Below are 27,429 nucleotides of genomic sequence, written 5' to 3'. Positions count from 1 at the left end.
CCCCCCTGCCCTCCGCCGCGCCCCCCTGCCCCCTTCCCCGCCCTTCCGGCGCCGCCCCGGGGCCCCGCCCAGCCTGGGGCCGCGCCCCCTCAGGCCCCGCCCCCGGCCCGCGGGCCCCGCCCACCCCGCCGCCGCTCGGGAGGGACGGGCGGGGGCGGGGCCGGGGGGCGTGTCCTCCTCCGTCCTGGGCGCCGATTGGCCGGGCCGCGCGGGGGGCGGGGCCGCAGCCTGGGTCTGGGCCCCGGGTCTCCGCCGAGCATTCCTCGCGGCAGCGGCTCTTGCTTCGGGCCCGGGCGGGAGAGCGGCGCCTGCGGCTCGGACATGGCTGAGAAGCGGCACCCGGGGGACGTCGAGGCCCGGCGGCTCCCCGACTCCTTCAAGGGTGAGCCCCGCGCCGCCGCCCCCGCCCATCCCCCCGCGGATCCCAGCTCGTCGCCGCTGCTTGGAGCTCCGGGGACGCGGAGGAGCGGGGAGGGGGGCGGGCGCGCTCCGAGGGGCGCGGGGGGGGGGGGGACCGACGCCCTGGCGGCCGCTCGTTGCTCCCGCGGGGCCGGCGCCGTTATCCCGGGGCTCGCGTGCGGCCGGAGATGCTTCGGGGCCGCGGCCCTCCCCGCCCCACCCCTCCTGCACCGGCGCCCCCCCCGGGAGACCCCCATCTCCGGGACTGAGAACCCCCCAGCCGCACCCCTGCCGGCCGCACGTCCCGCGCACGGCTGGCCCCTGAGGCTTTGCCCCCAGCCCTCCCCGCCCCACCTCTCCTGCACCGGCGCCCCCCGGAGACCCCCGTCTCCGGGACTGAGAACCCCCCAGCCCCACCCCTGCAGGCGGCACATCCCGGGCAGGGCTGGCCCCTGAGGTTTTGCCCCCAGCCCTCCCCGCCCCACCTCTCCTGCACCGGCGCCCCCCGGAGACCCCCATCTCCGGGACTGAGAACCCCCGCCCCACCCCTGCAGGCGGCACTTCCCGGGCAGGGCTGGCCTCCCGCGCAGCAGCCTGTGTTCGTGGGAGAAGAGAGGCTCTTTCAGGCAAGCTCCTCGTCCCCCTCATCCTGTCCTCCCTCCACTCCCTTGTCCTAGGGACCTGCCTCTGGGCTTTTGTTTCTCACTAGGAATTCTTTGAAGTGCTCCCTCCCTACTGGGGCCTTCCCTGGCCTGAAGGCAGAAACCTTGAGTGGCTCCGGAGGGGACCGGAGACCCTTGAGAGGGCTACCCCCTGAACCTCCGTGGCCACCTCCGTGGGTGGGGTGGGGGGGTCGGGTTCCAGTGGGGAGGTGACAAGCCTCCCAGGGGTGCTGCTTCCTGCCCAGGGGCTCCGAGCGATCCAAAGGAGTTCTGTCCAAGGATGCAATTTCAGACTGGATGACCTTTTAGAGGGGCTGGGGGAGCATTTCCAGGGCCCCACAAAGAACACTATATTGGACTTAACTATTCTGATTAGTTGTAAAGCCAGCCTCTAATAGAAGTCCCATTTCCTTTGCCCAGCCATCCTTCCCAGGAGCATCAAAAGAATTATCCCTCAAAATTATCCCTGCTAAGCACATTGGAGAGTAAACAAACTTCCCAAGTCAGTAGTGAATCAGGAAGGACAGATTTGAAGAAATTGCTACTCCAAGAGGTTGACGTACTTCAGCGTCACACAGTTTATAAGTAATGGAGCCATATTTTATTTTATTTTTTAAGATTTTATTTATTTATTCATAAGAGACAGAGAGAGAGAGACAGGCAGAGACAGGCAGAGGCAGAAGCAGGCTCCACGCAGGGAGGCCCACGTGGGACTCCATCCCGGGTCTCCAGGGTCACGCCCCAGGCTGAAGGGACACACTAAACCGCTGGGCCACCCGGGCGTCCCTGGAGCCGTATTTTAAATCTGCCTTTGACTGACTCTAAAACTCGCGTCATCTCTGTCATAGTTGGTTCTTAGCCTAGACAGGAAGGTGCGTGAGCTACTTACCTCTGTGCCCTGACCTGGCAGGAGACTGGGACTTTTTTTTTTTTTTTTTTTTTTTTTTTTTTTTTTTTGAGACTGGGACCTTGAAGACAGTTTTGGCAGTTTGGTGAAAGCAGTGGGAAATCTGTTTGCAGAAGTTCGTTGGGAATACACATGATCTATTATTTATACTTAATATCCCTTTAGTTGTTTTTTCGTGGTCACAGACCAGTTGTCACTTCTAAGTTCTTTTTCTTGGTTCTATGATTAATTTTTCTAGACAGTTACTTTCAGAATCTAATGAAAACTTTGTGCTCCTCAGAAAATTAAACATACAAATCTTTGCTTAGTCTAGGTCACTTTTTTTTTTAAATATCAACCTTTGAGATGCAACACTAGTAGGAAAGCCATTACTAGAATTTATTAAATAGAATGTATTGAGTGCTTGCCCTGGGTCAAACACAGCCTAAGTGCTTTACAAACATTATCTAATTGCAGCCGTGTAACAGCTCCACAAGGTAAACATTATCCACCATTTTACAGCAAGGGGACTGGGTCTCAGTAGAAAAATCACACGTGTGTGTGCTCCAGAGCTGGGTTTCAAACCTGGGCTATGTGATTTTCCACAGTTCCCTATCTTAGAGCTACCTCCAAACAAGGAACCCATCAGACATGGATGGTGAGAGACAACAGAGAAAGCCCGAAGGAACCTAGCTTCTATCCAGACCTCTTGAATAAGGCGGCTTCTGCAGGAAACAGTGGAATATAAAAGCCCAAACTGTCTTTTTATGATTTTGCTGACAGTCTCAGGAATGTAAATATGACCAAACCTAGGGCAAGACTACTTTTTCTTAAAGCCAGTACATTCCCTTTGTAATGAAATGATGGAGGTGGATTGCAAAGAAATGTATTATAATTAAGAGACACGTCAACAGAATATATCCCTTTGGGAGAATGCCTGAAAATAAGCAGAATCAAGGGACTGATTTGTTTATTACAGTTGTTACAGCTGATTGGACTGGGGAGAACTTTGTAACTTCTTTAATAATTAATCTGAGTCAAACCATCAATGGTCATAAATTAACTCAAACCAATGACCAAGTCTAGTGAAGCTGGCGTGTGTGTGTGTGTGTACACACTTGAGTATATATAGTTGATTAAGTAGGTTCCTTATTATGTGTGTTCTTATTACAGATAGACTAATTGGGTTAATATTATCTTGATAAAGGAATTACAGTTGTCACAATAATACATTTTGAAGTGTGGAAAGGAAAAAAGTTAGAGATTACAGTCTATTGAGAAAAGGAAGTATGTGCCAATTCTCCTTCCTCCACTCTTTTTGAATCTTTATTCTCTGCGACTGGTGAAGAAACTTAAACCCCAGGCATTTAGCCTGACATTTCGGTAGATGCAAGCAATCAAGTTATCTGTTGTAAAGTCTCAGACAATAAAAATTACACCAACTTTGTTCAGTTGTGAGCGCACTAATGGTAAGATGGTACAGTGTAGTGAAATGAGAGTGGAATTCACAATTCAAGGATCTGAACTGAGCTCCCCGTTCCACCCACTACTACCTGGGTCACCTTAGGCACGTCTCCACCTTCCGCGTCCATGTCCCCGTCACCGTCGTGGGTGTCCTCTTACTGCCGTAACTGCCTCCCAAGGCTTCAAGAATCAAAGGAGAAAATTTATGTGAATGTACTTTTGAAACATTAAAATGTCAACTATTAAGATATTTGTGAATGGGGAAAACAAAGAATGAAGTTAACAGTGACTGTTCAGAAAACCTAGTAATTCTGCAGGGAATTTAAATTTATGGACAAAACAGTTGTATGCAAGACAGTCCAAGAAGGTTTAGAACTTTTTTGTCCTGCTCAAATGTAGTCTGTTTCTCCTCCAGAGATGGAGTCCCCAGGCAGGTTGTTAGTCTTGATGTTTTCTCTGCGGTGTTTAGGTCCCAGAGGGCAAGTCACTTTACTAAAAAGTTTATGCCTGTAAATTATATCAATATGATCTTTAGGCTGTGATAAAAAAAAAAAAGCTCCTATTTTTTGAATGCTTCCTGAGGGCTTTTGTATGAGAGAAGTATTGTTCTTTTCCCTCATTTTACTCCTGAGAAATGTTAGTGGTAGAGTTGGAATCGGATCCCGGAACCCTGAGCTCTTAGCCACCGCCTAGCTTCTTAACCTCAATTAAAAACTGAGCATCTTACGATTTAGTTTCCATATGCTTCTGTCGGCGCCCACTCCCACCTTTTTTTAAAGTAAGCGCTATGCCTAGTGTGGAGCTTGAATCCATGACTCCGAGATCAAGAGTTGCATGTTTTACTGACCAAGCCAGCCAGGCGCCCCCGATTTTTAGTTAAAATGATGTTGCCCTCCAAAGACTTTAATGAGAAAAACCTAATTGTAGATATTTAAGATGTCCAAATAAATGAGCAGGGGCGGGGAAACAATGGAAGAAGTAGGAGGGTTTGGTTGTCTTAATATATTTCAGGTCTAATCTAAATTTAATTAATATAATAACAGGAAATTGCTTTTCTCCCAATTTTTCAGACTATAACTGTTTCTATCTTTCCATCATGGGCGATACTCCGTCCATACGTATTCATTCTGACCGCTGCTTTGGGAAAGGATGATTCTAAAGTGTATTCAACAATTATTTACTTGGCAGATGCTTTTTGAGTACCTGTTATGCTCTAGCCGTCTACAGTATTCGCTCTTCACACTTACCCTCTGAGGAGCAACTCCTGTTAGCCCTATTTTTAAGTGAGTAGCCTAAAGCACAGAAGGTTAAGATATTCTCAAGATCATACAGATAATAAGTGGCAGAGCCAGCTTTGAAGTCATGATGCTATATTGTTTTAAGAAGACCAAAACCTATGGGGTAGATGGACCTTGAATAAGGTAATTACAAGAATGATAAATATGTTTTTAGAGAGGGAAGGTGTTTTAGGCAATTAGGAGAGGGGGGCCTATTTAAGACTCAAGGAGTTTAAATTTAAAATTACTCCTGACACCCTCACCCCTTTTTCCTCCTGCTTTGTGGCTTGTAAAACAGTTGAGTGAAGGAGAGCTACAGAAAATTCCCCAAGATGCTTAGGAAACAAAATAATAACACTTCTTTAATTTCCTTGCTCTTTTTGAGCTAGGCAAAGGACTCCCTTTATTTCAACTTGTATTGGAAATCTTTCTTTTTTTTTTTAATTTTTATTTATTTATGAGAGTCACAGAGAGAGAGAGAGAGGCAGAGACACAGGCAGAGGGAGAAGCAGGCTCCATGCACCGGGAGCCCGACGTGGGATTCGATCCCGGGTCTCCAGGATCGCGCCCTGGGCCAAAGGCAGGCGCCAAACCGCTGAGCCACCCAGGGATCCCTGGAAATCTTTCTTAAAAGGGTTTGTCCCTTCCCTTTTTCTAGTATCTCGTGGCAAACACATTTTATGATTCAGATCCCATAATGCTTGACCAAGGTTGTTTCTTTTGATCCAATATTTGTAGCCCTCAATATATGTTTATAATACGGAGGAAAAGGTACCATCCCCAGCCATGGCTCCTAACGTGATACCTTCTGGCCTGCAGCCACTCCAGCCCAGAGAAGAATTTCTTCCCTACAGGTTTAAGGGCAAGAGCATTCGAAAAACTATAACCCACACCTACTTAAAATAATCATTTAAAAGATGGGTTATAGTGTGTGCTTGTCTGCTTTGAAAGCCTCTGCCCAAATGAACTGCAAGTTGTGATCTTCAATAACCAACATTTTTTTCAACATACATTTATTGAGCTCCTACTGTGTGCTGAGCTCTGCCCCTCTCACTCCACCTGGTATCATTTCTCTCTGTAGTGTGCTGCTGCATTTTTTCTCTCTTGACTTTTTTCTCCATTTCTTTTTTTTTTTTTTAAGATTCTATTTATTTATTCTTGAGAGACCCAGAGAGAGAGGCAGAGACACAGGCAGAGGGAGAAGCAGGCTCCTTGGGGGGAGCCCAATGTGGGACTCGATCCCAGGACCCCAGGATCATGTCCTGAGCTGAAGGCAGACGCTCAACCACTGAGCCACCCTGGCTGCCCCTCCATTTCTTCTCTTATCTTTTCTTTTCTTCTTTTCTTTTCTTTTTCTCTTCTTTTATTGTTTCTTTCCATTCTTTGTCTTGCTTTTAAAATTCCAATCATTTGAAAAACTCATAGTAAAGTTTTGATTTATTGGAATAGGTCATTATTAATGAAATAGGTCTTCCATCCTTTTGCCTGTTTCCACCTTCAATGTTTACTCAATCAGGTCTTTTAAAGCCCTTGTTTCAAAATGACTAAAGGAGAGAGAAACTGAGGATCTGGAAACTGTAGCCTTACTTGAAACACTGAAACCTCAACTGTATTCTATAACTCAATAAAGCTCTCCTTAAACAGGTTAATGTATGGGGAAAAAAAAGAGATAGCTGGGTGCAGGGATGAGGCAAAGGGCCTGTGGACCAGATCTAGCTTACTGCCTATTTTTCTATGGCCCAGAAGCTACAAATAGTTTTTATATTTATAAGGTTTTTGGGTTTTTTTTTCAAAATAGAATATTTTGTTACGCATGAAATTCAGATGTCAGTATCCATAAATTTTACTGGAACCCAGCCGCCCACCCGTGTGTGTACAGTCTGTGGCTGCTTCTGCAATACAACAGCAGTTGCAACAGACTCTATGGCCTACATAGCTAAATTTTTTTCTGACCCTTTACAGGAAAAATGTGGAAATCCTGAAACGGAATCTCTGAGGAAGGGTAGTAGTGACCCAAAAAAACATTTATATCCTTAATATTTATACCATCCAGAAAAGTTCAACAATTGCCAAGGCTTTTCATTTCACCCTACTGTTGCCCTGTAAGCAGTGCTGTTAGGACCATACTGTTAGAATGTTTTTGAGACCAAATTCCTAGGCCTCTTATCTCTCCCCACCAAACAGCAGTGTTTTTGGCAATGCACGAAAATATGAAGTGCTTCACTTGCATTCTGGGAAAGGAGAAGGAAAAGACTGTCCTTAAATGTTGCTATTCAGGTATTGCAATAATGTTTGGGCTCATCTTTTTTCTTTTTGTGCGTAATATGCACACAACTCTGAGTTAGATGTTGTGTAAGACCTTTCTGGCCTTTCCCTGAAGAGGAAATCTAATCTTTTGAACTTTGGAATAAAATCTCAATGATAAATGGAATTTATTATTGCACATGATTTCCAGTAGTGCCAAGTTCAGTAGACTTTTTAGCTAATCAGCTGATACTGTATCAGTAACGACATGTAGTGCTCTGAAATTATGCCTGTTATCCTCTTGAAAAGATTATTTTATTGCGTTTTTGGATCCCAACCCAACAAAAATTACTGTACAACTTTTTTTTTTTCATTTCTTTCATGATTTTGTGTGTTTTCTTCTGTCTCATCTCAGAAAGTCTTTTGCTTTATTACTTTGGGACTCAAGAGGGATATTTCATACCTACTTTGCAGATTTTTTGTGAATATTAGGAAGAAGTTATATAAGGAATCCGCTTGTGATAGGCGTTCCATAAACGGTTATTATTAATAATAATAAAAGACACCTCCAGAATGAGAGAAATTTAAGAATTGTACAATTTCACCTTTTCAGCAAAATTAGTTTACACAATAAAGATGCATGGAAATTTTGCTAAGCATATATGCAATACAGCAGAGTTTCTATTTCAGAAAACTTGACACAACCTAAATGTTCATTAGGTTCATGGAACAATGAAATATTATTCAACTTTTAATAGTAAAGAATATGTACTGACCTGAAAAGATGTTCACAATATAGGGGGAAAGCAGATTTAAAATTATTATGTATATCATTATTTCATTAAAAAAAAAAAAGGATAGGAAAGGTTTAAAGGACATGTAGCAAGGCAGAAAATAATTGCCTTCTAGAGATAATGAAAGCATAGATAATTTTTTAAAAATTTATTTAGCTGTAATTTCTAATTTTCATAGGGACTATATTTTGCTTTTTTTCCCCTCTCTCTTAAAATAAGAGAAAAAAGCAATGTCTTTTAAAATTTATATCAGTTCCCTGGAGATAAGTCTAATTTGAATATTCCGTTAAACAGTGTTGATGTATAAACATAGCCATTTTCAAAACCTTGCTTTTGGTTAGTTAAAAATTTAATGCAGTTTTCAGAAGAGTTGGTAGTAGAAAACAAAACAAAACATGGACAAGTCGTATTTACAAGCAAGTATCATAGGGTCACTAATCTTTAGGAGTGTTCCCACCCAGCAAAGTGTCAAGAATATCAACCAGAATATCTCAGGAATGCTGATTGCTCAGTATTTGTCCTTCACCTCATATAGCTGGTAGGGAGGATTCAATCTTCAAGGTAATGACTGAGAAACGAAGGAAATGAATTTCGTGAGATTTGGGGGAGTAACCGGGAATTTCTCTTTGGCCTGTTAGTGGTAGATGACTCAGTGTCCTAAGAGTAAGCCTCACCTCTCTGAGGAATGTGCTTTGTACACCTTTATGAGCTATAACCAGGTGAGGAAGCACTTCATGGGCCTAGAAGGGGAGAGAATTACATGGAATGGTGCCATCCCCAGTGTATACATTGATTATTTCTAGCGGAACGTTTGAGAAGGGAAAGACCGAGCCCAGTTTTCAGGATATGCACCTCATTTCTTGTTGATCTTCATTTGTAATCCCACGTATTCATTCGGGGCTTTCAAAAAACACCGCATCACCATGGGAACTGAGCACATGCACACATGTGCACACACACAGGAAAAAATACTGGCTGGGATAGGAGAAGAGTAAGGAACATCACTGCCCTCAGAGAGCATATAGTCTGATGTGTTCAGGACACAGCTATGTGCGTTGCCTGGAGGTAGGGGGCTGGGGGCAGGACTTTAGAAAGTGCCAGGTGCTGTCAGGGAAGTATCTGGCCGCTCTGTGCCTTGTTTGGAATCCATTTCACTTTGGAAGCCTAGACCTGAGCCTGGTCACCAGCCTTGAGACTGTTTTTGCTAAAGATAGGCACAGCTGGAATTAAGAGGCCTTCCTTTGCAGGAACATCAGATTTCATTCTCAGAACGCCTACCATGCTTTCCCAGTTTGGATACTGTCATGAGAAAATGCTCCAAATATGAAAACGTCTTTCATGAACATTTTTTAATTCAGAGGCAAAGGGCTGAAGGAATAAATTGACTTAGAACATGGGCTCATAGGATGACCTATGTTTGAATCTCCGGTCCTCCTCCATCATGTGGTCTTGGGAAAGCTTCCTTGCTTCACTTAACCTCATTTGTAAAATAGAATTAAAAATACTTGGGGCAGGGACCCCAAATGGGTGGCTCAGTTGGTTAGGTGTCTGCTTTTGGCTGAGGTCATAACCTTGGGTCCTGGGATCGAGCACCGCAGCAGGCTCTCCGCTCAGGGGGGAGCCTACTTCTCCCTCTCCTTCTGTGGCTCCCCCTGCTTGTGTTTTTTCTCTCTCTCAAACAAAATCTTTAAAAAAAAAAAATACTTCACAAGACTTTGCAAAGAGTAAGAGAGATACACACCTAAAGCAGTTGAATAACAAACCATCTACAAGTGCCTGCTGTGATGTCATCAGTCGCGATGATGCCTGGTGGAGCCTTCTGCACAAGCAGCATGGTGGCCTTGCTTAGTGTATCCTCTTAGTAAATATGTCGATGACCCCACAGCTCCACGAGATCAACTTAGAGCACTTTTTTTTAAAAAAAGATTTTATTTATTTATTCATGAGAGAGAGGTAGGCAGAGGGAGAAGCAGGCTCCATGCAGGGAGCCCGACATGGGACTCGATCCTGGGACTCCAGGGGCCTGCTCTGGGCCGAAGGCAGCGCTAAACCACTGAGCCCCCCGGGCTGCCCACTTAGAGCACTTTTATTCAAGTGTGTGTACCACGTTTACCTCGCACGATGACACAGGATCAGAAACCACAGTCATTTGTAGCATTTCTGGTCTTCGTCCTGTAGTTTCCGAGCACTTGACCTGGAGGCCAGCTTGTGTTCCCTTTGCTCCCATGCTCTCAGCCTGAATTCTGCTCATTTCTTGGCATGCCGTGGATTCCAGGGCCCGCCTCCCTGCCATCTTTGCCTTTCCGAGCCATAACAACTGCCCAGCCTACCTCCTCCCCTCTTGCAGTCTCCCTCTCATTATTAAAACAGCCCCTAGAAATATTCCAGAAGCTTCATTGGTTGATAAGAAAAGTGATCGTATCCCTTGGCCTTTTCAGCGCCTCTGCCCTCCACAGAGAGGAAAAACAAACTAAAAATGAGGAAGACCCTGGTTGCAGAAGGTGGAAAATGCAATCCAGGAAATGATGGTTTCCCAGGATGGGAAAGGCAGTCCCTGGCCACCTGCTCACCACCTGAGAGCAAGTCCAGATGCTGCTCCCAGAGACTCTCTTAGGAAAGGAAATTGGTAGAATTTCTGGCCCTTGAGAAGAGGTTTGAGGTTGAATCAATACATACATTAAAAACAAAGGGAAGAGGCAAGACCATGAAGAAAAAAAGTTGTATGGGACAGAAAAAAATGAATTTGACATCCCTGCACGGCTTAGCTTGGAGTCCATTTGCATATTCATGAGATGTAAATTTGATGGTGACCTAACCAAAATTATTTTTTTTTAAAGTATTTTTTTTCAATTTTTATTTATTTATGATAGTCACAGAGAGAGAGAGACAGAGACAGAGACAGAGACACAGGCCGAGGGAGAAGCAGGCTCCATGCACCGGGAGCCCGATGTGGGATTCGATCCCGGGTCTCCAGGATCGCGCCCTGGGCCAAAGGCAGGCGCCAAACCGCTGCGCCACCCAGGGATCCCTTAACCAAAATTATGTAATTAGAAGGATGGATATATTTATGGGGTGGGGGGCGAAGCTAAATCTGCTTCCATAGCAGAAAGTAAGTTATGTTCAAAATGGAGAAGGCAACAAGTAGCAACAGCAGCATGTTTCTTAGAAACATGGACGCATCCACCCAAACACTCGGGCAACAGAGCAGGTGCCTTTGAGGAGAGGAAAACTGGAAGAGGTAAGCGGGGGACTGCTCTCTTTTTAAATTAATCTTGCAGAATTTCAGGACTTTTTAAACTTCATGCAAGTATAGCTGATAAAACATTAAAACACACCAAGTACAGATGCAGGGCGCCTGGGTGGCTCAGTCGGTTAAGCAGCTGCCTTCAGCTCAGGTCATGATCCCGGGGTCCTGGGATCGAGCCCCAGGTCGGGCTCCCTGCTCGGCAGGGAGTCTGCTTCTCCCTCTGCTTTCCCTTTTGCTTTCTCTCTTTCTCAGATCTTCAAACGCACGCACACACGGGCATAGCAAGCAAGGCAAAAAAGGGAGGTGCGAGTAACGGGAGAAAAATAGGTCACAGATCTTATTCCTAAAAATGTGTGTGGTTTGGAAGAATATTCATCACCTCTGGATTGAATAATTTCCCCCTCTTTATAACTTTTCTGAATTTCTTGCATCAGGAAGGTGTTCCCTTCCTAATAAGACAAAGAGCTATGTCGTGTTGCAGGAAAGGAATGCAGCTAGGAAAGGGAGAGGAGAACTAGGTACAAAGATGATTAGGACGCCTTGTTCACGATTGTGAGAAATCCGAGGCAATGTGTCTAATCATCAGGAAAAGGATAATAAACTGTGGTGCACGTGCCCAGGTAAACAGGCCAGTCATCTTTAGCTAAGCCGCGCTTTCAGCGTAAATGCTCTCGGCCTCCCTTCCCCATCCTTTGGCTGCCTTCCCTGACAGGTCCGTTGCCCAGAAGCCCCTGACACCCACCGCCGTCACCTACCTGCCCTGCCCCCCGTCCCGCTGTCCCCACTGTGAGTGGCCCCTACTCGTCTTTTCAAAATGCTCTGAACAGGTCTACCTGTACGTGTACCACCTAATAGGATAATTACCTGTCCCGCCCACTGACCTTTATCCTTCCTTCCAGCCAGGACCCAGTCTTACTTCTATTACTTCAGTGCAGAGCACAAGGCATAGTAAACATTAAGTGCCTAATAAATGTTTGCCAGATAAAAATAACTGGGGACGGGGCGCCCGGGTGGCTCTGGGTGAAGCATCTGCCCTTGGCTCAGGTCATGATCTCGGGGTCCCGGGACCCAGCCCCGCATCAGCCTCTGCTGGAGGGGGGGGTCTGCTTCTCCCTCTGCCCTCCACCTGCTTTGCCAGCTCACTCACTCGCTCTCATAAATAAACTATTTTTTAAAAAGTCCTGGGGGAAATCTTTGTCCTGTAAAGTAGATTAGAAAAAGTAGCGCCTGCACTTCAGGTTTATCCCAAGAATTAGGTGGGAAAATCCATGTAAAACAGCTAGTACGACGCCAAGCACAGGGGCGTCCGTGACAGAGGATGGGGGGATGGCAGAACTGCTGCGAACGGGGACAGGAGCTATGTATTTTCTGTTTCCGCAGATAGCCCCAGTACGGGCCTTGGACCTTGTGGCTGGATTTTGGTGGCTGTGTCGTTCCTGTTCACGGTCATAACCTTCCCAGTGTCAGTATGGATGTGCATAAAGGTAAAGAATACGTCGCTTGCATCTGCGAGTTAGGTCAGCCGCTAACCTCACAAGCCCACGTAGTGCGTGTGGAAAAGAGAGACCTCCTGGCCTGTGATGCTTTCTCCTTCATCTCTCCCTTGGAAAATTCACTCTAGTCGCCTGCTGTGGTGGAATTTTAGGACTTCCTTTCAGCCACTCTCCAGGCAGTCCTCCTGGGTTAAAGCAAGGGTCACCTTCTGGAATCTGAGGCCAGGCCTGTGGGGTGGCCCCGTGCAGTCAGGACGCCGAGGTTTGCAACCAGCTCCATTGTTCACCGTGTGACCTTTGCCATGTTTTTGCCATGTTTCCTCCCTGTAAAATGGGAGGAAGTAACAACACCCACTTTATAGGGCCGTTGTGAGGATTAAATGATCTATCTAATCATACTTATCCCAATGCCTGGCATATGGTTAAGTGTCCCCCCCCCCTTGCTGGTTATTTTCTCCATAAAGTTATTAATACTTTGATAAATGACTATTATTTACATATTCCTCACATATGCTGCCAAGAATTTTCAGATCCGTTTATTATTACTATTATTTAAGGAATCAGGAAGCAAAACTATATAGAAAATTTAGTTCCGTTTTTGAGTTTTTTTCTGTATTAACAACACATGAGTAACTGAATGTTAGCGGCTGAAGAGTAAAGTTAGGGATTTGCTCCTCTATACTACCCTATACTTCCACAAGTTTTATACAGTGAAGAGCAATTGCTTTTATAATCAATTTAAAAAACTAGTAAATACATACTATGGTAATTAAACATTGGACATGTTGTTTGTACGTACTGTCTAGATTTTACTTTATTTTTTTTTTTTTTACGTTTTTTGTGTTTAAGTGATCCCTATGCCCAGCATGGGGCTCGAACTCACAACCCCGAGATCAAGAGTCGTGTGGCCTAAAAGATGGAGGCAGCCGGGCACCCTGATACTGTTTGGATCTTAGAGAAAAAAATAAAGTAGAGGAATCTAACCCGTTTAGAGCCAAATAAATATTTAAGAGCCATAGATGAATGTACAGTGTATATGAATATGTGTACTCTTCATGTTATGTTATTATTTGTGTTTTAATCTAGATCATAAAGGAATATGAAAGAGCCATCATCTTTAGACTGGGTCGCATTTTACAAGGAGGAGCCAAAGGACCTGGTCAGTACTAGGATTCTGGGTGCTTGGCCTGGGGACCGGATTCTTCGTCTAGTTGATGCGAATTCCCTTATGAGGGTCCCTTATCTGTTGACTTAGAAAAGACTAACAATAGCGGTGGTGCGGGCCAGCCGTGCCGCAGTCACCCTTTCCTTCCCGTGGCTCCCCTCCCCTTCCCAGCCAGCTGATAAGATTATTTTAGGCCAAGAATAGCTGCAGCCCTGGAAGTCTGAGCATGAGAATGCTACTCGCGGAAGGCTTTCTAGATTTGATTCTTTCTGCCTTATATTTGGCAAATGTCCCTTCAGCGCCTGCTGTATTCCAGGCTCTGGAAATCCAAGGGAGCCTAGAGTAGCGCTCCTGCCCTCAGGGATCTTGCCGTCTAGTGGGTACCAACAGGGTGCGGTTGCATCCCACGGGACAGGTACTATGATCGAGTAATTGCAAGTAGCTGTGGACGCCAGGGACAAGGGCCAGACCCTGACTAGTAGGATGAGACCAGGCTTTGGAGGGGTCCCCTTGGCTGAATCTTGAGGCATGGAGCAGTGTTCCCCGCAGAAGGGGTGCCTCGTGCAGGGCAGGTAGAGGGGAGTAAGGCGGCCCGGGACCTGCAGCCAGCCCAGCCCAGCAAGAGCGTGGAGCTCGAGGAGGGGCGCCGGGGCAGGCCACGCGGGACCTCGAGCCACGGTCGGGCTCATAGTTCAGAAAAGGCTGCTGTGCTTGTGGCCGGGAACAGGCGCCCTGGGAGGGATGCCAGAGGACGTAGGACGACTTGGGAAGGATCGCACTGGCCTAGGTGACCAGACGACCAGCGGCAGCGGAGCAAGGAAGTGTCCGCCCCACCCCCCCAGCGGCCGCAGGTTGGGGGAGAGTAAGGGCGAGGGCAGCGAGGCCAACGGGCTCCTTTCAGCTGGTCACGTTGATTCTGGGGGAGTGGACGGGTGCCTGGGTGCTGCTCTCTCCATAATGCCCGTGTTTCTTCGTCGCAGGCTTGTTTTTTATTCTCCCGTGCACCGACAGCTTCATCAAGGTGGACATGAGAACGATTTCATTTGACATCCCTCCTCAGGAGGTAAGGCTGTCTTGGCAGAAGCAGACAAGTCAGCGTCGTGTGTGAGAGGAGCTGGCGGAGAGAGGAGCGGGGCGCGGTGCTACGCACAGGCTCAGAGCTGTGTGCGGTCACCGTTTTCTAGCTGCGGGACTTGGAGCAAGTTCCTTAACCTCTCTCTGCCTCAGTTTCCTCATCTGCAAAATAGAGGTTTTATGTATCTATTTTAAATATTTTATTTATTTATTTGAGAGAGACAAAGCACAGAGGAGGGGTGGGAGGGAGAAGCAGGCTCCCCGCTGAGCAGGAGCTGGAGGCAGGACTCGATCCCAGGACCCCGGGATCATGACCGGAGCCAAAGGTAGACACTTAACCAACTGAGCCACCCAAACGCCCCTAAAATAGAGGTTGTAATAGCAGGACCTGCCTCATAAGGTTCTGGTGAGGACTGCCTGAGACATCAGATGGCCAGTGCCTAGAACAGGGGCTGATAAATCTTAAGTGACATGTAAGTGCTTATGATTATCAGGAGTAGCGTAATGTTACCCTAAGTGTGACGTCGGCATGATCATATTTGTCATCATTTTTACGGCCACATTTCTCTACTATGGGTTTCTGATAGGAAATCTAGCTCAATATAATACTCTTCTTCGGGTTCTTGATTTTATTCTAGATGAACTGGTTAGAAGCCAAAGACTTGGGAGCTTCTCATTTGGCACTTTAGATAAAGCATATAATGTTTTATAATCATAATTAGTCCGTGCTCTTAATAACGCAGTTGGAACTCACAGCAGGGGACCCCGGGGGGCTCAGCGGGTGGGCGTCTGCCTTGGGCCCAGGGCGTGACCCCCGCGTCCCGGGATCGAGTCCCACGTCGGGCTCCCTGTGAGGAGCCTGCTTCTCCATCTGCCTGTGTCTCGGCCTCTCTCTCTGGGTCTCTCATGAATAAATAAATAAAATCTTTAAAAATACAAACAACAAGAACAACAACAACAACAACAAAAAACAAGCTCACAGTAGGATCCCTGAGAAGCTTTGGCTGCTGTGGGGCACAGGGATTGGCACCAGGCCCCGTGGCCACAGTGGCAGAGCCGGGCCCCGTGTTCGGCTCCATACTAACCGCGGTCCGTGTTGGCTCCTTGTGGCTCGTGACGGAGCCACAGCCCTGCTGGGCCGCGTGTCCAGGGGCATCATGACCATTGCAGATGGGAAGCCTGATGGCAGGGGGACGGGAGGGACGGGAGACATCTGTCAAGTGTGTGCTGGCCAAGGGCCCGCTCTTGTCCCCGGATCTGGGAGCGGCGCGGGCATGTCCCTGCGGGCCCAGGGCTGGTGGGTGGCCGTCGCACCGTAGGACCCGCACGGACGCAGGACGCTGGGGATCACTCTCCCACGAGAACAAGGCTAAGCTGGCCCGTGTTCTCTGCATGTCTTCCTGTGTTTCGGAGAAGATGGCCTCCGAGGAGCCCCGCAGGGGGGCTGGGGGCCCTGGCGCCCTCCTGTCGCCGCCTTCCCGCGGCTCCCTTGTCCCCTGAGCTGAGCGGGGCGGGCAGGCCTTTTCCCGACGCCCCGTGAACTTTAGGAAGGGAGAGAAATGCTCCACCCACCATAAACGGGCAGAGAAGCCACAGCTTTGGAAAGCTCTGGCCGTCCCAGAAATTGTTTACAAATGATACACATTTTCTAAAAAAAAAAAAAATGATACACATTTTCTTACCACATCCTGGGAAATAATGAATTTTCACACAAGACGGTAACACAGTAGAAGTATTTTTTAAAGATCAGGAAAAAAAGATGAGTGCTGCCCTGCCGGGCGGGCACAGTGCCGTGCGACCCCGCTGCCAACCCTGCTACCGTCCCCGCTGCCGTCCCTGCTGCCGTCCCCGCTGCCGTCCCTGCTGCCGTCCCCACAGCTCTGCACCTCACAGGAGCTGCGGCATCCACAGGACCTTCGCCGTCACAGCAGCTCGCGTAGGCTTGGCCGCTGTCGTTAGCCTCGTCTCACGATGAGGGCACCCGGGCAAGTGCTCTGAGAGCCCCTCTGCGGTCACCAGGGGAGGAGGTTCGCGGGACAGCTCAGGTTCCTGACCCTCCCTGCACGCTCTGCATCAATCCCTGCGTCCCTAGGGTCGCCCCTCAGTCAGCCTCGTTGACTCACTGCAGGCGGTCTCGCCAGGACAGAATGCCCTCCGGACGCGCAGGGCAGAGGGGCAGGTGGCGGTGGGCAGCGCGGCACGTGGGACGGTGCACAGGGCGGAGCGTCGAGCCTGCTCCTTAGGGAAGCTCCACGGGGAGACGCCCCTGCAGTGGGGCGTGTGGGGCACAGACGTGAGGACACTGGGGAAAGCGCGGGACGGGACCGTGGTGGGAGCTTGTGGGCCCTACACCTGGTCCCGCGTGGAGCGCGGCCTCGGCCGGGCCGGTGCCCCGTGGGCCACACTGCCTGCTGCCCTGGGCCAGGTACGAGAGGCACGGACGCGCTCGTCCCCGAAGCGTTCTTAGGCAGCGCGCTGTAAAACACGCTTTTACCTCGATCGCACCCTCTAACCGCGTCCCCGTTCACTCTCTGTTCCACTTTGCTGGGCCCCTTAGGCAGAGTCCGTCCCCTGAGGCTCGGCTGCGTGCCACGCCGTCCTCCCTGCCGTGGATACTCGCACCCCCCTCAACATTGCTTCTTCCTTCGGGCGTAGCTCAGGTGTCCCCCTGCCACCCACTGCTGTCCCTCCTTTGTCCATAAAGGCTCCCTTGATGCCCCCCCCCCGCCTGCTGCTGAATGGTGTCTCAATATTTGTTGAATGAATTACCAGCACCGATGAATAAGTGAATGGGCCTTGTTAAAATTCTAAAGGCATCGTTAGCTTTCTGAGTCCATTTGGGCTGCTGTAGCCAAATCCCATACGCTGGGTGGGTCACAAATAACTAAAATTTACAGCTCCCGGTCCTGGAGGCTGGAATCCAAGGTCACGTGCCAGCGGGCTCAGCGGCTGCGTGGGGCGGGGTGGGGGGGGGGCTGCGTCCCGGGTCATAGAGGACCCAGGTTCAAGCCTCATGAGCCAGTCACATCCCAAAGGCCCCACCTCCTCACGCCATCACATTAGGGGTCAGGTTTCTGCCTCTGAATTTCGAGAGAACACAACATTCAGCCAGTAGCACTTACCAAAGAAAATCAGCCGCTGTTTTAAGATGTTCTGCAGAAGAACATTCCTTACAGTTCAATCAAAGAAGGATTTGGGGCACTGGGGAGGCTCAGTCGGTTGGGCGTCCTGGGACGGAGTCCTGCCTCGGGCTCCCCGCTCCTCCTCCTATCTCATGAATAAATAAATAAAATATTTTAAAAAAATTAAAGAAGGGGCTGGTTGGCAGACGTAGCATCGCGTTCTTTCCGCCGCAGATCCTCACCAAGGATTCGGTGACCATTAGCGTGGACGGCGTGGTCTACTACCGTGTCCAGAACGCGACCCTGGCCGTGGCCAACATCACCAACGCCGACTCCGCGACCCGTCTCTTGGCACAGACGACTCTGAGGAACGTCCTGGGCACCAAGAACCTTTCTCAGATCCTCTCGGACAGAGAAGAAATCGCACATAACATGCAGGTGAGGCCCCCCCCCGGGCTGTCAGTCGCCGGAAATTCAAGACGAAGCCCAAGGGTTAGTGATTGTTTGACGACTTTTGACAAATGCCAGTTGGGGGCTCGCAGGCCAGGCTTCTCTCTTCGCGGGGAGGTTTTCTCAAACTTGATGGAAGGGAATATTTTCTGTGCAGACAGCTCGTGGGTTAACAGCTCGGCTGCATGCATGATTTTTTTTTTTAATTCCCCTTCAGTGTGTGTGTTTTTTTTTCCCCTAGAATTAGTACTGATTTTTGTCTTTAGCACGATAGTTCCAGGGTCGTCCCGTAGGACAAGACCATGCGGGTGTGGTTAATGCTGTATTCTCCGCGCAAGGCCCAGGACTTCCCTTGCCCCTCGTCTGCTTTCCAGTCTTTTTTGAGTAATAGATCATGAATCAAGCCTGACTTGTTCCAAAAAGATAAAGTATGAAAATCCAAGATCTTTGTTATTTGTATAAATGTCATCGTGTGAAATCTAACACCTGGTGCCCGCAATGACCGCAGGGAATGGAAGCTGCGGTTTTGTTCCTCCCACCGTAGAGGAACGCGGTTGAGCTGGAGGAAGTAGGACGGGGACGCGGGGCCCTGGGGGCCGGTGGCGGGCGGCTCGCTGTTCTGGTCGCGGACCTCGGACGCGGCCATGCCGTCCGCTCGTGATGCGCTGCACGGTTAAGGAGTCGCAGGAGACATGAAAACAAGCCATCACGGTCCGGCCCTTTTAGGAAATAAAAGTTGGCCGACCCCTGCTTGAACTTCGTAGCAATAGAGTCAGGATCAGCTCCCCGACCACCACCCGCCCTCCTGCGGCCTTGCTTCCCGCAGAGGACGCCTACCTGCTGCCCTTCTGCACCCCCCGCCCCCCTGGCCCCTCTGCCCCCCTCTGCCTGCCTTGGGCCCCCTCTGCCCCCCTCTGCCCCCTCCACCCCTTCCACCCCCCTCTGCCCCCCTCTACTCCCCTCTGCCCCCCTCTGCCCCTCTGCACCCCTCTACCCCTCCTGCCCCCTCTGCCCCCCTCTGCCCTCTCTGCCCTCTCTGCTCCCTCTGGGCCCCCTCTACCCCTCTGCCCCCTCTGCCCCCCTCCACCTCCCTCTGCCTCCCTCTACTCCCCTCTGCCCCCCTCTTCCCCCTCTGTCCCCCTCTGGGCCCTCTCTGTCCCCCCTGGGCCCCCTGTGCCCCCCTCTGCCCCCTCTGCCCCCCCTCTGCCCTCTCTGCCCCCCTCTGCCCCCTCTGCCGCTCTGGCCCCTCTGCCCCCCTCTGCCCCTCTGCCCCCCTCCGCCCCGCTCTACCCCCCCTCCGCCCCCCTCTGCCCCCCTCTGGCCCAGCGCCCCGCCCCTCCCCAGCCCGGGACCCGCCCCAGCCGTCGGTGGGCTCGACCCTGCATCGTCGCCGGCCTTCTCTCCTACCAGTGCACCCTGGACGACGCCACTGACGACTGGGGAATCAAGGTGGAGCGCGTGGAGATCAAGGACGTGAAGCTGCCCGTGCAGCTGCAGAGAGCCATGGCCGCGGAGGCAGAGGCGTCCCGGGAGGCCCGCGCCAAGGTAGGCTCCCTCGCCTTTCCCTTTCTTTCCTTCCTTCTTTTCTTTTGTTCTTTGCCCTTTCTTTCTTTCTCTCTGTAGTTTTTCCTATTGAGTTTTCTTTTTAATTGCAAAACAGTGAAATGTTGTTACAAAAGTGGAAGTAGCCCTGGAGTGTTGGGTCAGGCTGACAGCCTCCCTGTAGCTTCAAGCCACATCCCCCTGGGACCGCCCCATGACCGTGCGAGACCGGGCTCGTCTGACCGAGGGGGAGGGCGGCCTGCTGCGGTTACCCAAGCGGGTGCGCTCACGGCTCCCGTCGCCCCACGACTTCCTGGGAGCGCAGCGTGCAGCAGAGCAGCCCATCCCTCTGCGGCTCGGGGCCCCATATTTTACGTTCCCAGGCCCCCGCCAAGCACAAACTAACAGTTCTGACTTCAGAGCCACTGGGCGATCCCATCAGTGTGCTTACCATTCACTCTTCCCCCCTTTTAAAAAAGATTTTATTTATTTATTCATGAGAGACACAGAGAGAGGCAGAGACACAGGCAGAGGGAGAAGCAGGCTCCATGCACCGGGAGCCCGACGCGGGACTCGATCCCGGGTCTCCAGGATCACGCACTGAGCCAAAGGCAGTGCTAAGCCCTGAGCCACCAGGGCTGCCCTGATTTTTCTTTTTTTTTAAGTGATCTCTACACCCAGTGGGTGGCTTGAACATCACAACCCCACGATCAAGAGTCACACGCTCTACTGACCCAGCCAGCCACGTGTCCCACCTTCCCTATTTTTGTCTCCTCTTTCTCTTTTCTCAGGATCTTCTTCCTTCTTACTGTTCCCTCTTCCTCTCTGTCCTCATAACTTTTTTTTTTCCACTCCTCTTTCTCTGATGTCTATTTTTTTCCCTCTTTCTTGTCATTACCACCTCTGGAGCCCGCATGGGTGCATGCTCCCAGTGAGAGGTATCAAGGAAATATCGATCAACCTAACCCAGGAAAGAGGCTCTCTGGAGCTACGGGGATATCTCACCAAACCCAAGGTTGGGAAGTAGCGTCGTCTCCCCACGACTGTCAGGGGCCACAGTGCAGTCCAGCCCGAAGGAAACTAATCATTCCGTTTCCTGGGCCCCACCTCACTGCTGACAGCTTGAGGGCGGAGGGCCTGACTCCAGTTCAGCACGCCTTCCCCATGGAACACTAACCAGGACCACCAGCCTTGATCCCACATTCACAGCAGGGAGATTTTCTTTAGCAAACGTTTGGTTAAAAGATCAAAGTCAGGGCAGCCTGGGTGACTCAGCGGTTTAGGGCCTCCCTTCAGCCCAGGGCATGACCCTGGGGTCCTGGGATTGAGTCCCGAGAAGGGCTCCCCGCACGGAGCCTGCTTCTCCCTCTGCCTGTGTCTCTGCCTCTCTCTCTCTCTCTCTCTCTCTCTGGGTCTCTTATAAGTGAATAAATAAAATCTTTTTAAAAAAAGTCTAAGTTGGATATTAATAAGGTCCCACAGCCCCTTGCTTGTGAATAGGTGGAGGCAGAGGGTCAGTTCTCAGAGGAGGAGTTGCTGTGGGCTTGACTGATCTACCGAGATGCAAGGAGCAAACCAGTCTGTTGTTTTGCTGGAAAATAGTAGTAGCCAGAGAGGACTGAGGCAGAACCAGGCCCTCTAGGAGGATGCCCTTTAAGCCACGGGGTGGGCACTGTAATTTCTTAGCCAGCACTGAATAGAATAGTAGCTCATTCGACACACTGTACCCAGAATCTTCTACCAGCCAGAATGGTTAGGTTTTCCTAATGAGATAATTGAGCTCCTGAGGACAACCTGGTGATCCCGCAGAGCCCTCGGTTGCTGTCTCTCAAAGTCACGTTTCGAAGACCGAGTGGGATTTCTGGTGACGCTAAACATCCCCGACTCTAATCTAGTTAGTATTTGGAAGGTCGGGAATTGCTTTTCCGTACAACGTAGCATTAACCCCCAGCGCCATTGCTAAGCCGTATTGACTAGAACTTAGGATACACAGATGACCTCGAATGTCAGAGCCCAAGTGGTCCTCAGAGACTATCCTCTGAAGGTGACAAATAACCTGGCCCAGATGCTGCCCCCCCAGCCTCCTATTCCCCTGCCAGTAATTAACCACAGCATTGTTTTCCACTGAGCTTAGACTTGACCTCAGAAACCTTCTGCTGTGTTCCAGGTAACAAGCCTCAACTGCTTGGAATGGCCCTAAAAATAAAACTTGTTTGCCATCCCCCTGTTCAGATGAAAAAATTGAAGCCCAGAAAACTTATGTGATTTCCTCAAGGTCACACAGTTGATTATTGGCGGTAGAAACTAAAATTCCCCTCTGCTCCTCACTATCCCCTCTGGGCTTTCTGTGATAGACTCAGCCTCCATGCAAGTGTCCGCACCAGCTAGGAAAGAGAATTTCTTACAACAGCGGGAAGACGTAGAGGAAGCCGGTTGGAATGTTGAATCACTGCGCCTCCATTTGGATGAGACTGTAGGGACCTTCTAGAATAGTCTTGTGGACCTGGGCAGTGACTGTCTTTAAGACTACGGCAAACGGGATCTCCGGGTGGGTCAACGGTTTAGCGTCTGCCTTCAGCCCAGGGCGTGACCCCGGGGTCCTGGGATCGAGTCCCGCATTGGGCTCCCTGCATGGAGCCTGCTTCTCCCTCTCCCTGGGTCTCTGCCTCTCTCTGTGTCTCTCATGAATAAATAAAATAAAATATTTTTTTTTAAAAAAAAAGAAAGATTAGGGCAAAGACATAGAATCACAAGGAGTCTCTCTCCTCTGTAAAATACGGTAAGTAACCCTGCACCGACCATAAGGCCATCTGTTCAAAATCCTATGTTCAGGTTCTCGTGGAAAATAGGGAATCTGTTTCTTCAACATATGAGCTGTGAAGGAAAAGGGTAGGAGAGCCTGTGGATTAAGAGACTTCAGAGAGAAATTCCTCAAGCTAATTAGCCATCGGGGAGATGCAGTCAGATCACAAGCAGATGCTGCACTAGGCGTCCACCAGAATGGCTTCAAAAAAAAAAAAAAAAAAAGGAGGAGAAAGAAAAGTACCGAGTGTGGGTGAGAGAGGAACTGTGCTCGCATTCTGCTGGTGAGACCGTAAGTTTGGTGCCTCCGCTTTGGAAAACCGCCTGGCAGTGTGTGCACTCGTGTGTTTACCAAAAGGCCCGCACTAGAAGGTTCACAGCAGTACCGTGTATCGCCCCAAACTGGAAACTGCCTACGTGTTCCAGGTGGTTGCAAGGATAAAATTAGCTTTATTCACGCGAAGGAAAAACCATACAAGGAAGAGAATGAACGTACGAGTGCTCGCAGACGTGCTTTGGGGGAAAGGAGCCAGGCACAGAGGAGGACGGCGCCTGCCGCAAGCTGGACAGTGTGTTAGCTGGGCCTCTTCTTCAAGTTTTTAGACCAGCGCTTATGCCCTTGAGATGCAATCCCTTTCACACTTACATCCTCCCTCATTTCCTTTCTTAAAACTCTCAGAAGAGCGCCCGGCACGGGCTTTCAGGTTCGTATTCCCAGGCCTGGTCACCTATTAATTGAGAGGGTGGAGGACAGACGTGTGGATCCCCGTTGTCTGCGCTCCTCGGCCAGTCTGCCGGGGCTCCCCAAGGACCAACAGACCAACCCCTCGTACCTGAAAACGCCCGGCTCTCCAGGGATGGTCTGTCGGTCCGAGGGGTTGATCAACACGGGTTTGCTGGGCAGACGCCCCACGCCCCACAAGCAGCTCGCTTTCCCTCCATGGCCTGGGCTTGGGGACAGCCCCGCAGATGCTGCCTCCACACCGTGCCTGCCTGCTGGGTCTGGCCTCCCGGCCGAGAGACCAAGGGACGGATGGGAGGAGAGGAGATAGCCTTGCAGCTGGTCCGTGTCCAGACCAGGGGGAAGAAACCTCCAGACCATGTCCTTATTGGACACGAGATGACATGGAAGAAGCCAGAGCCGGTGCTCTCGGGGCAGGAGCTTGTTTCTGCACGCTGTATGCACGCGCCTGCCCTGGAGCGCAGTTACCGGAGTCACGTCGAGTGCACCTGGCACCTGCCCCGCCTCACGCACCTCGGTGGGACGTGTTGGTTACCTTGAGAAATTACGGTTTTTATCCTCTAAACTGAGGGCCTCTCTCAGTCATACCACATCCCCGCCCCCTGTCTCAACCCCTGCACCGTATTTCAAATTGTCCCTCCGCCCAGTCCCCCGCGGCGTGCAAGAAGGGCCACAGTGCAGGAGGACGGAGGCCTTGATCTCCGGCAAGTCAGGTGCAGGAGGAAGGACGTGCAGAGACTGGGCACCTGGAAGGGATTTCCTTAACGCTGTCTTGGTCGCTCCTGGAACGTTTCGTGTCCATACCCGTTTGACGTCTGTCACACGACAGCCACCTTCTAGAGGTTGACCACTCCCGTGTCCTGTTCCGTAGGTCATTGCAGCCGAGGGAGAAATGAACGCATCCAGGGCCCTGAAGGAAGCCTCCATGGTCATCACTGAGTCCCCTGCGGCCCTTCAGCTGCGGTACCTGCAGACCCTGACCACCATCGCCGCGGAGAAGAACTCCACCATCGTCTTCCCCCTGCCCATTGACATGCTGCAAGGCATTGTGGGGGCGAAGAAGTGAGCCCCAGAGGCCAACAGAGATGCGCCCTTCCCAGCCAGGGTAGGGTGGGGACCAAGTTAGCCCTTAAGCCGTATGAAGAGTAGGGAGGGCGAGCCCTTGACTATCCTTCCTCTTTCCTTTTCCGTGTGTTGACTGCAAGGTTCTTAGAATGTGTAGCGACCCTAGCAACAAAGATTGTAAGCTTGTAAACACTGAGGAGGGGGCGGGAGGGGACTGGCGACATCTGGAAGGTAATGTCTTACTCCTTAGAATATTTAAAAGCCCATATATTTAGATCATTACGTAATAGGGTCAGTGCCCCTTCCTCGACCTTCACTGGGCCTCCCGCACCCCCTAGCTGCAGCCAGGCCAGAGGCAAGAAGACCGTGACAAGCACCACTCGACGCCCAGGCCAGACCGTGCTTTGCAGAAAGCAGTGACCAGCCTCTCTGGGCCACACGTGCCTTACTTGCGGGGAATCTTAAGGAAACCTTCCCGCCTCCCGCTTACTTTCTAAACCCAGGCCGTGTTTTAAAAGTATCCTCTCTCGAGAGTAGGCATTTCCTTCCCTGTCCCTGTCCACACGGGACAAAATCAGTGTCAAGATCAGTGAAAAAGATCATCTTCACCCTTGAAAGACTCTTAAACCCACCGTCACAAAGATTATATCCTGTAGGAATAATAGGTTTCTTCTCTTTCCGTTTTTGAAACTTCTTTGAGCCTCTCTAGGACCAAATGATTCCCCTGTGGTCTTTGAAACCAGCTACATACTTATCACAAAAGTGCTTTTTTCCTCACTTTTGCCTATTTTCATATATCTGGTTCTAGGTGGTTTTTGAGCTTTTTAAACGAAACCCGCAAGTTCTATAAACACCTGTTTATATACCCATTTGAATAGCTTAAGGATTAATACTTTTTAAGGACATGTCTTCAGAAAGCCGTTCTATTTTCCTCGACTGCATGCTGTTAACTGTCGCACACTATGAAATACTTTGGTGGCCCGCCCAGTTCATTGAATACTCTAAGGAATTCACGATATATTGGGCATATTAACAGCCAATGAGCTTGGGAGGACACCGTCAGACCTAGGATATATATAGGGATCTAGGGAGTCTTCTCTATTTGCGGGGTTATCTTCTGTCACCTGTGTCCGTGCTGAGAGAGGAAGTGGCCAGCACCCCCCCCCCCCGCCCCCCGTGAACCATAGTTGTTTCTTTTATGATATTAAGAAGCACCTTCAGTTTTGCAAATGCCCGTGAATCTGAGCAACCTGGCGTTTTCCTGTTGGGTCTGAAAACCTGGCTGGTGGAGGCTCTGGATTCAGCTAGAGAAGCCTTAGGAAGGGCAGCTTCCGCACCCGGCCACCCTTCACATCTGTCCTCAGCTCCGGACTGCGGGCGTCCCTTCCCCGCTCCCCCATTTCCAAGCTTAATTTAGGAAACCCTGAGCCACGTACCCGGCTTTGCAGCCGAATTTATTAGGTGTACGTGATGCATTTTGCCTTGGAACCTGAGTTACTCATTTTAAACAATGATCTCTGTTTTTTTGGTGGTGACCAGTGAGGACCAGGAAACAACCCCACATCCTGGCTAAAAATCTCTTCTCAGCTTAGAGGAGTAACAGTGCTTTCTGCTTCTTGGGTTTCCCTGTTTCCAGATACCAAACAGTCTTCACCCCTCTGCCTTGTGGTTTCATAGCCCAATAGGGTGGGATTAAATTGCTTAAGAGGGAGGAAGCATAAGGGGCTGACGGGGAGCGTCGGTGCAAGATCCCTTTCCACGTGGCCTCTCTCTGCAATGCTGTACGTAATAAAGTGTGCACTTTTACTCATTTTCCTTGGTGAGAGTCTGTTTCTGCCTGCATTTGGTGTCTGGGTTTCACTTTTCAGAAGGGGCACAAGAGCCCCTCCCGTCCCGGGCCGGCCACGTCGGCTTCTTCATGTGCTCTCCGCAGGCCAAGAAAGGAGGAGAGGTTACATTCGTCCATCTGTCCTCTCTCGTCCAGGCTCCATGGTGCACCTGCACACATGTCTTCCCTGGGGAGTGGGACCCACGGACACCCCGAACCCTTCGCCGGGTTAATTTCCCTTAGTCCTCACCGTCTGTCACCCAGTGGTCTGTTGCATCCCCAAGGCTTTGCACGCTGCCTGGCCCCAAGTCCCCAGCAGACACCTGCTGACCAGCCCAAGGTCCGACACAGGATGCAGAGGCCAGCCTCCATGCGCCGGTCACGGCGCTTCACGATGACTCACGTTGCAGATGACAAAATGTAATTTAATTAAACAAAATTTTTTTTGAGATTTTATTTATTTATTCATGAGAGACCCAGAGAGAGAGGCAGAGACACAGGCAGAGGGAGGAGCAGGCTGGGCTGAAGGCAGATGCTCAACCACTGAGCACCCTGGACGCCCCTGAGGGCAAAAATTGTTAGGAAGAGAAACTATGTGGTTGGTGTGGTCTTGTTCTCAATTCATTATTTTGCCTTTGAGAGCAAAAGTCCACGCAAATCAGCGGCCCCAGGCAACTTCCTTTTTCCGAGAGCACCGTGCATGTTAAAGTCCGCAGCCGCCCATGAACTGCAGGTGCCCAGGAACGACTCTGAATGCCGGTAGAGGAACTGCATCCAGGGGCAGGTCTACCTGCAGTTTGTCCCCCTCACAAGTTTCCAGGGTGTGAGCCGCTAGTCTAGCTAGGCCTTCACCTGCCTCAGGGAAGACCCTGGAAGCTCCGAGCTGTAAATGCTGCTCTTGTTTGCATTTGTCAAGTTGATCCTGACCGTGAAAGTGACCCTTTGGGGTAAGTGAGGCAGGTCCAAACCCTTTAGCACAGCGGCTGAGGTGCCCCTGGGTCCTGCCCGCCTCCCGGATGCGAGGACACCTCCTCCGGCCGGGCAGCTATTGCCTGTCCCTGAGCACATCCTGCCTCCTCGTTATTCCCTCTGTACTTGGGGCACGCTCTGCCCGAGAGGCACCCCCCCCCATGTCTCACCTGGAGAGTTCCTTCTCTGCTCCCCTTGTCACCT

General features: G+C 50.4%; 1 protein-coding gene and 2 long non-coding RNA genes across 4 annotated transcripts; 2 read left to right on the top strand and 1 right to left on the bottom strand.

The window, feature by feature from the left end:
• Positions 1-198: 198 nt before the first annotated feature.
• Positions 199-26,238, top strand: STOM (stomatin). Of its 2 annotated transcripts, XM_049116437.1 has the most exons (8): positions 199-382; positions 954-1,025; positions 12,354-12,457; positions 13,553-13,625; positions 14,612-14,694; positions 18,062-18,265; positions 19,688-19,822; positions 24,235-26,238. In XM_049116437.1, exons 1-8 carry the CDS (start codon positions 322-324, stop codon positions 24,427-24,429), a joined length of 927 nt encoding a protein of 308 aa, XP_048972394.1. In that variant the 5' UTR covers positions 199-321; the 3' UTR covers positions 24,430-26,238. The 2 variants fall into 2 exon arrangements, with proteins under 2 accessions (XP_048972394.1, XP_025288754.1); XM_025432969.3 differs by lacking the exon at positions 954-1,025 and having other exon boundaries at positions 223-382.
• LOC118350248 (uncharacterized) lies at positions 1,041-7,303 on the top strand. The gene is made up of 2 exons (XR_004803649.2): positions 1,041-1,646; positions 4,482-7,303. It is a non-coding gene; the product is annotated as an uncharacterized LOC118350248 (long non-coding RNA).
• On the bottom strand, positions 13,567-18,064 carry LOC118350247 (uncharacterized). The gene is made up of 2 exons (XR_004803648.2): positions 17,828-18,064; positions 13,567-14,867 (listed from the first exon to the last, which is right to left on the bottom strand). It is a non-coding gene; the product is annotated as an uncharacterized LOC118350247 (long non-coding RNA).
• Positions 26,239-27,429: the final 1,191 nt, after the last annotated feature.

Source organism: Canis lupus, chromosome 11, assembly GCF_003254725.2.
Source record: "Canis lupus dingo isolate Sandy chromosome 11, ASM325472v2, whole genome shotgun sequence".
NCBI lineage: Eukaryota > Metazoa > Chordata > Mammalia > Carnivora > Canidae > Canis > Canis lupus.
The sequence above is the reverse complement of the archived record's forward strand: the minus strand, read 5'-3'. Positions and strand labels throughout refer to the sequence as shown.

Excerpts from the sequence above, each read along its gene's own strand:
- STOM (XM_049116437.1), top strand. The coding sequence starts at position 322 with ATGGCTGAGAAGCGGCACCCGGGGGACGTCGAGGCCCGGCGGCTCCCC. Across the intron at positions 383-953 it reads GCTCCCCGACTCCTTCAAGG|GCGGCACTTCCCGGGCAGGG; the intron begins GTGAGCCCCGCG and ends CCACCCCTGCAG. Across the intron at positions 14,695-18,061 it reads TTGACATCCCTCCTCAGGAG|ATCCTCACCAAGGATTCGGT; the intron begins GTAAGGCTGTCT and ends TTTCCGCCGCAG.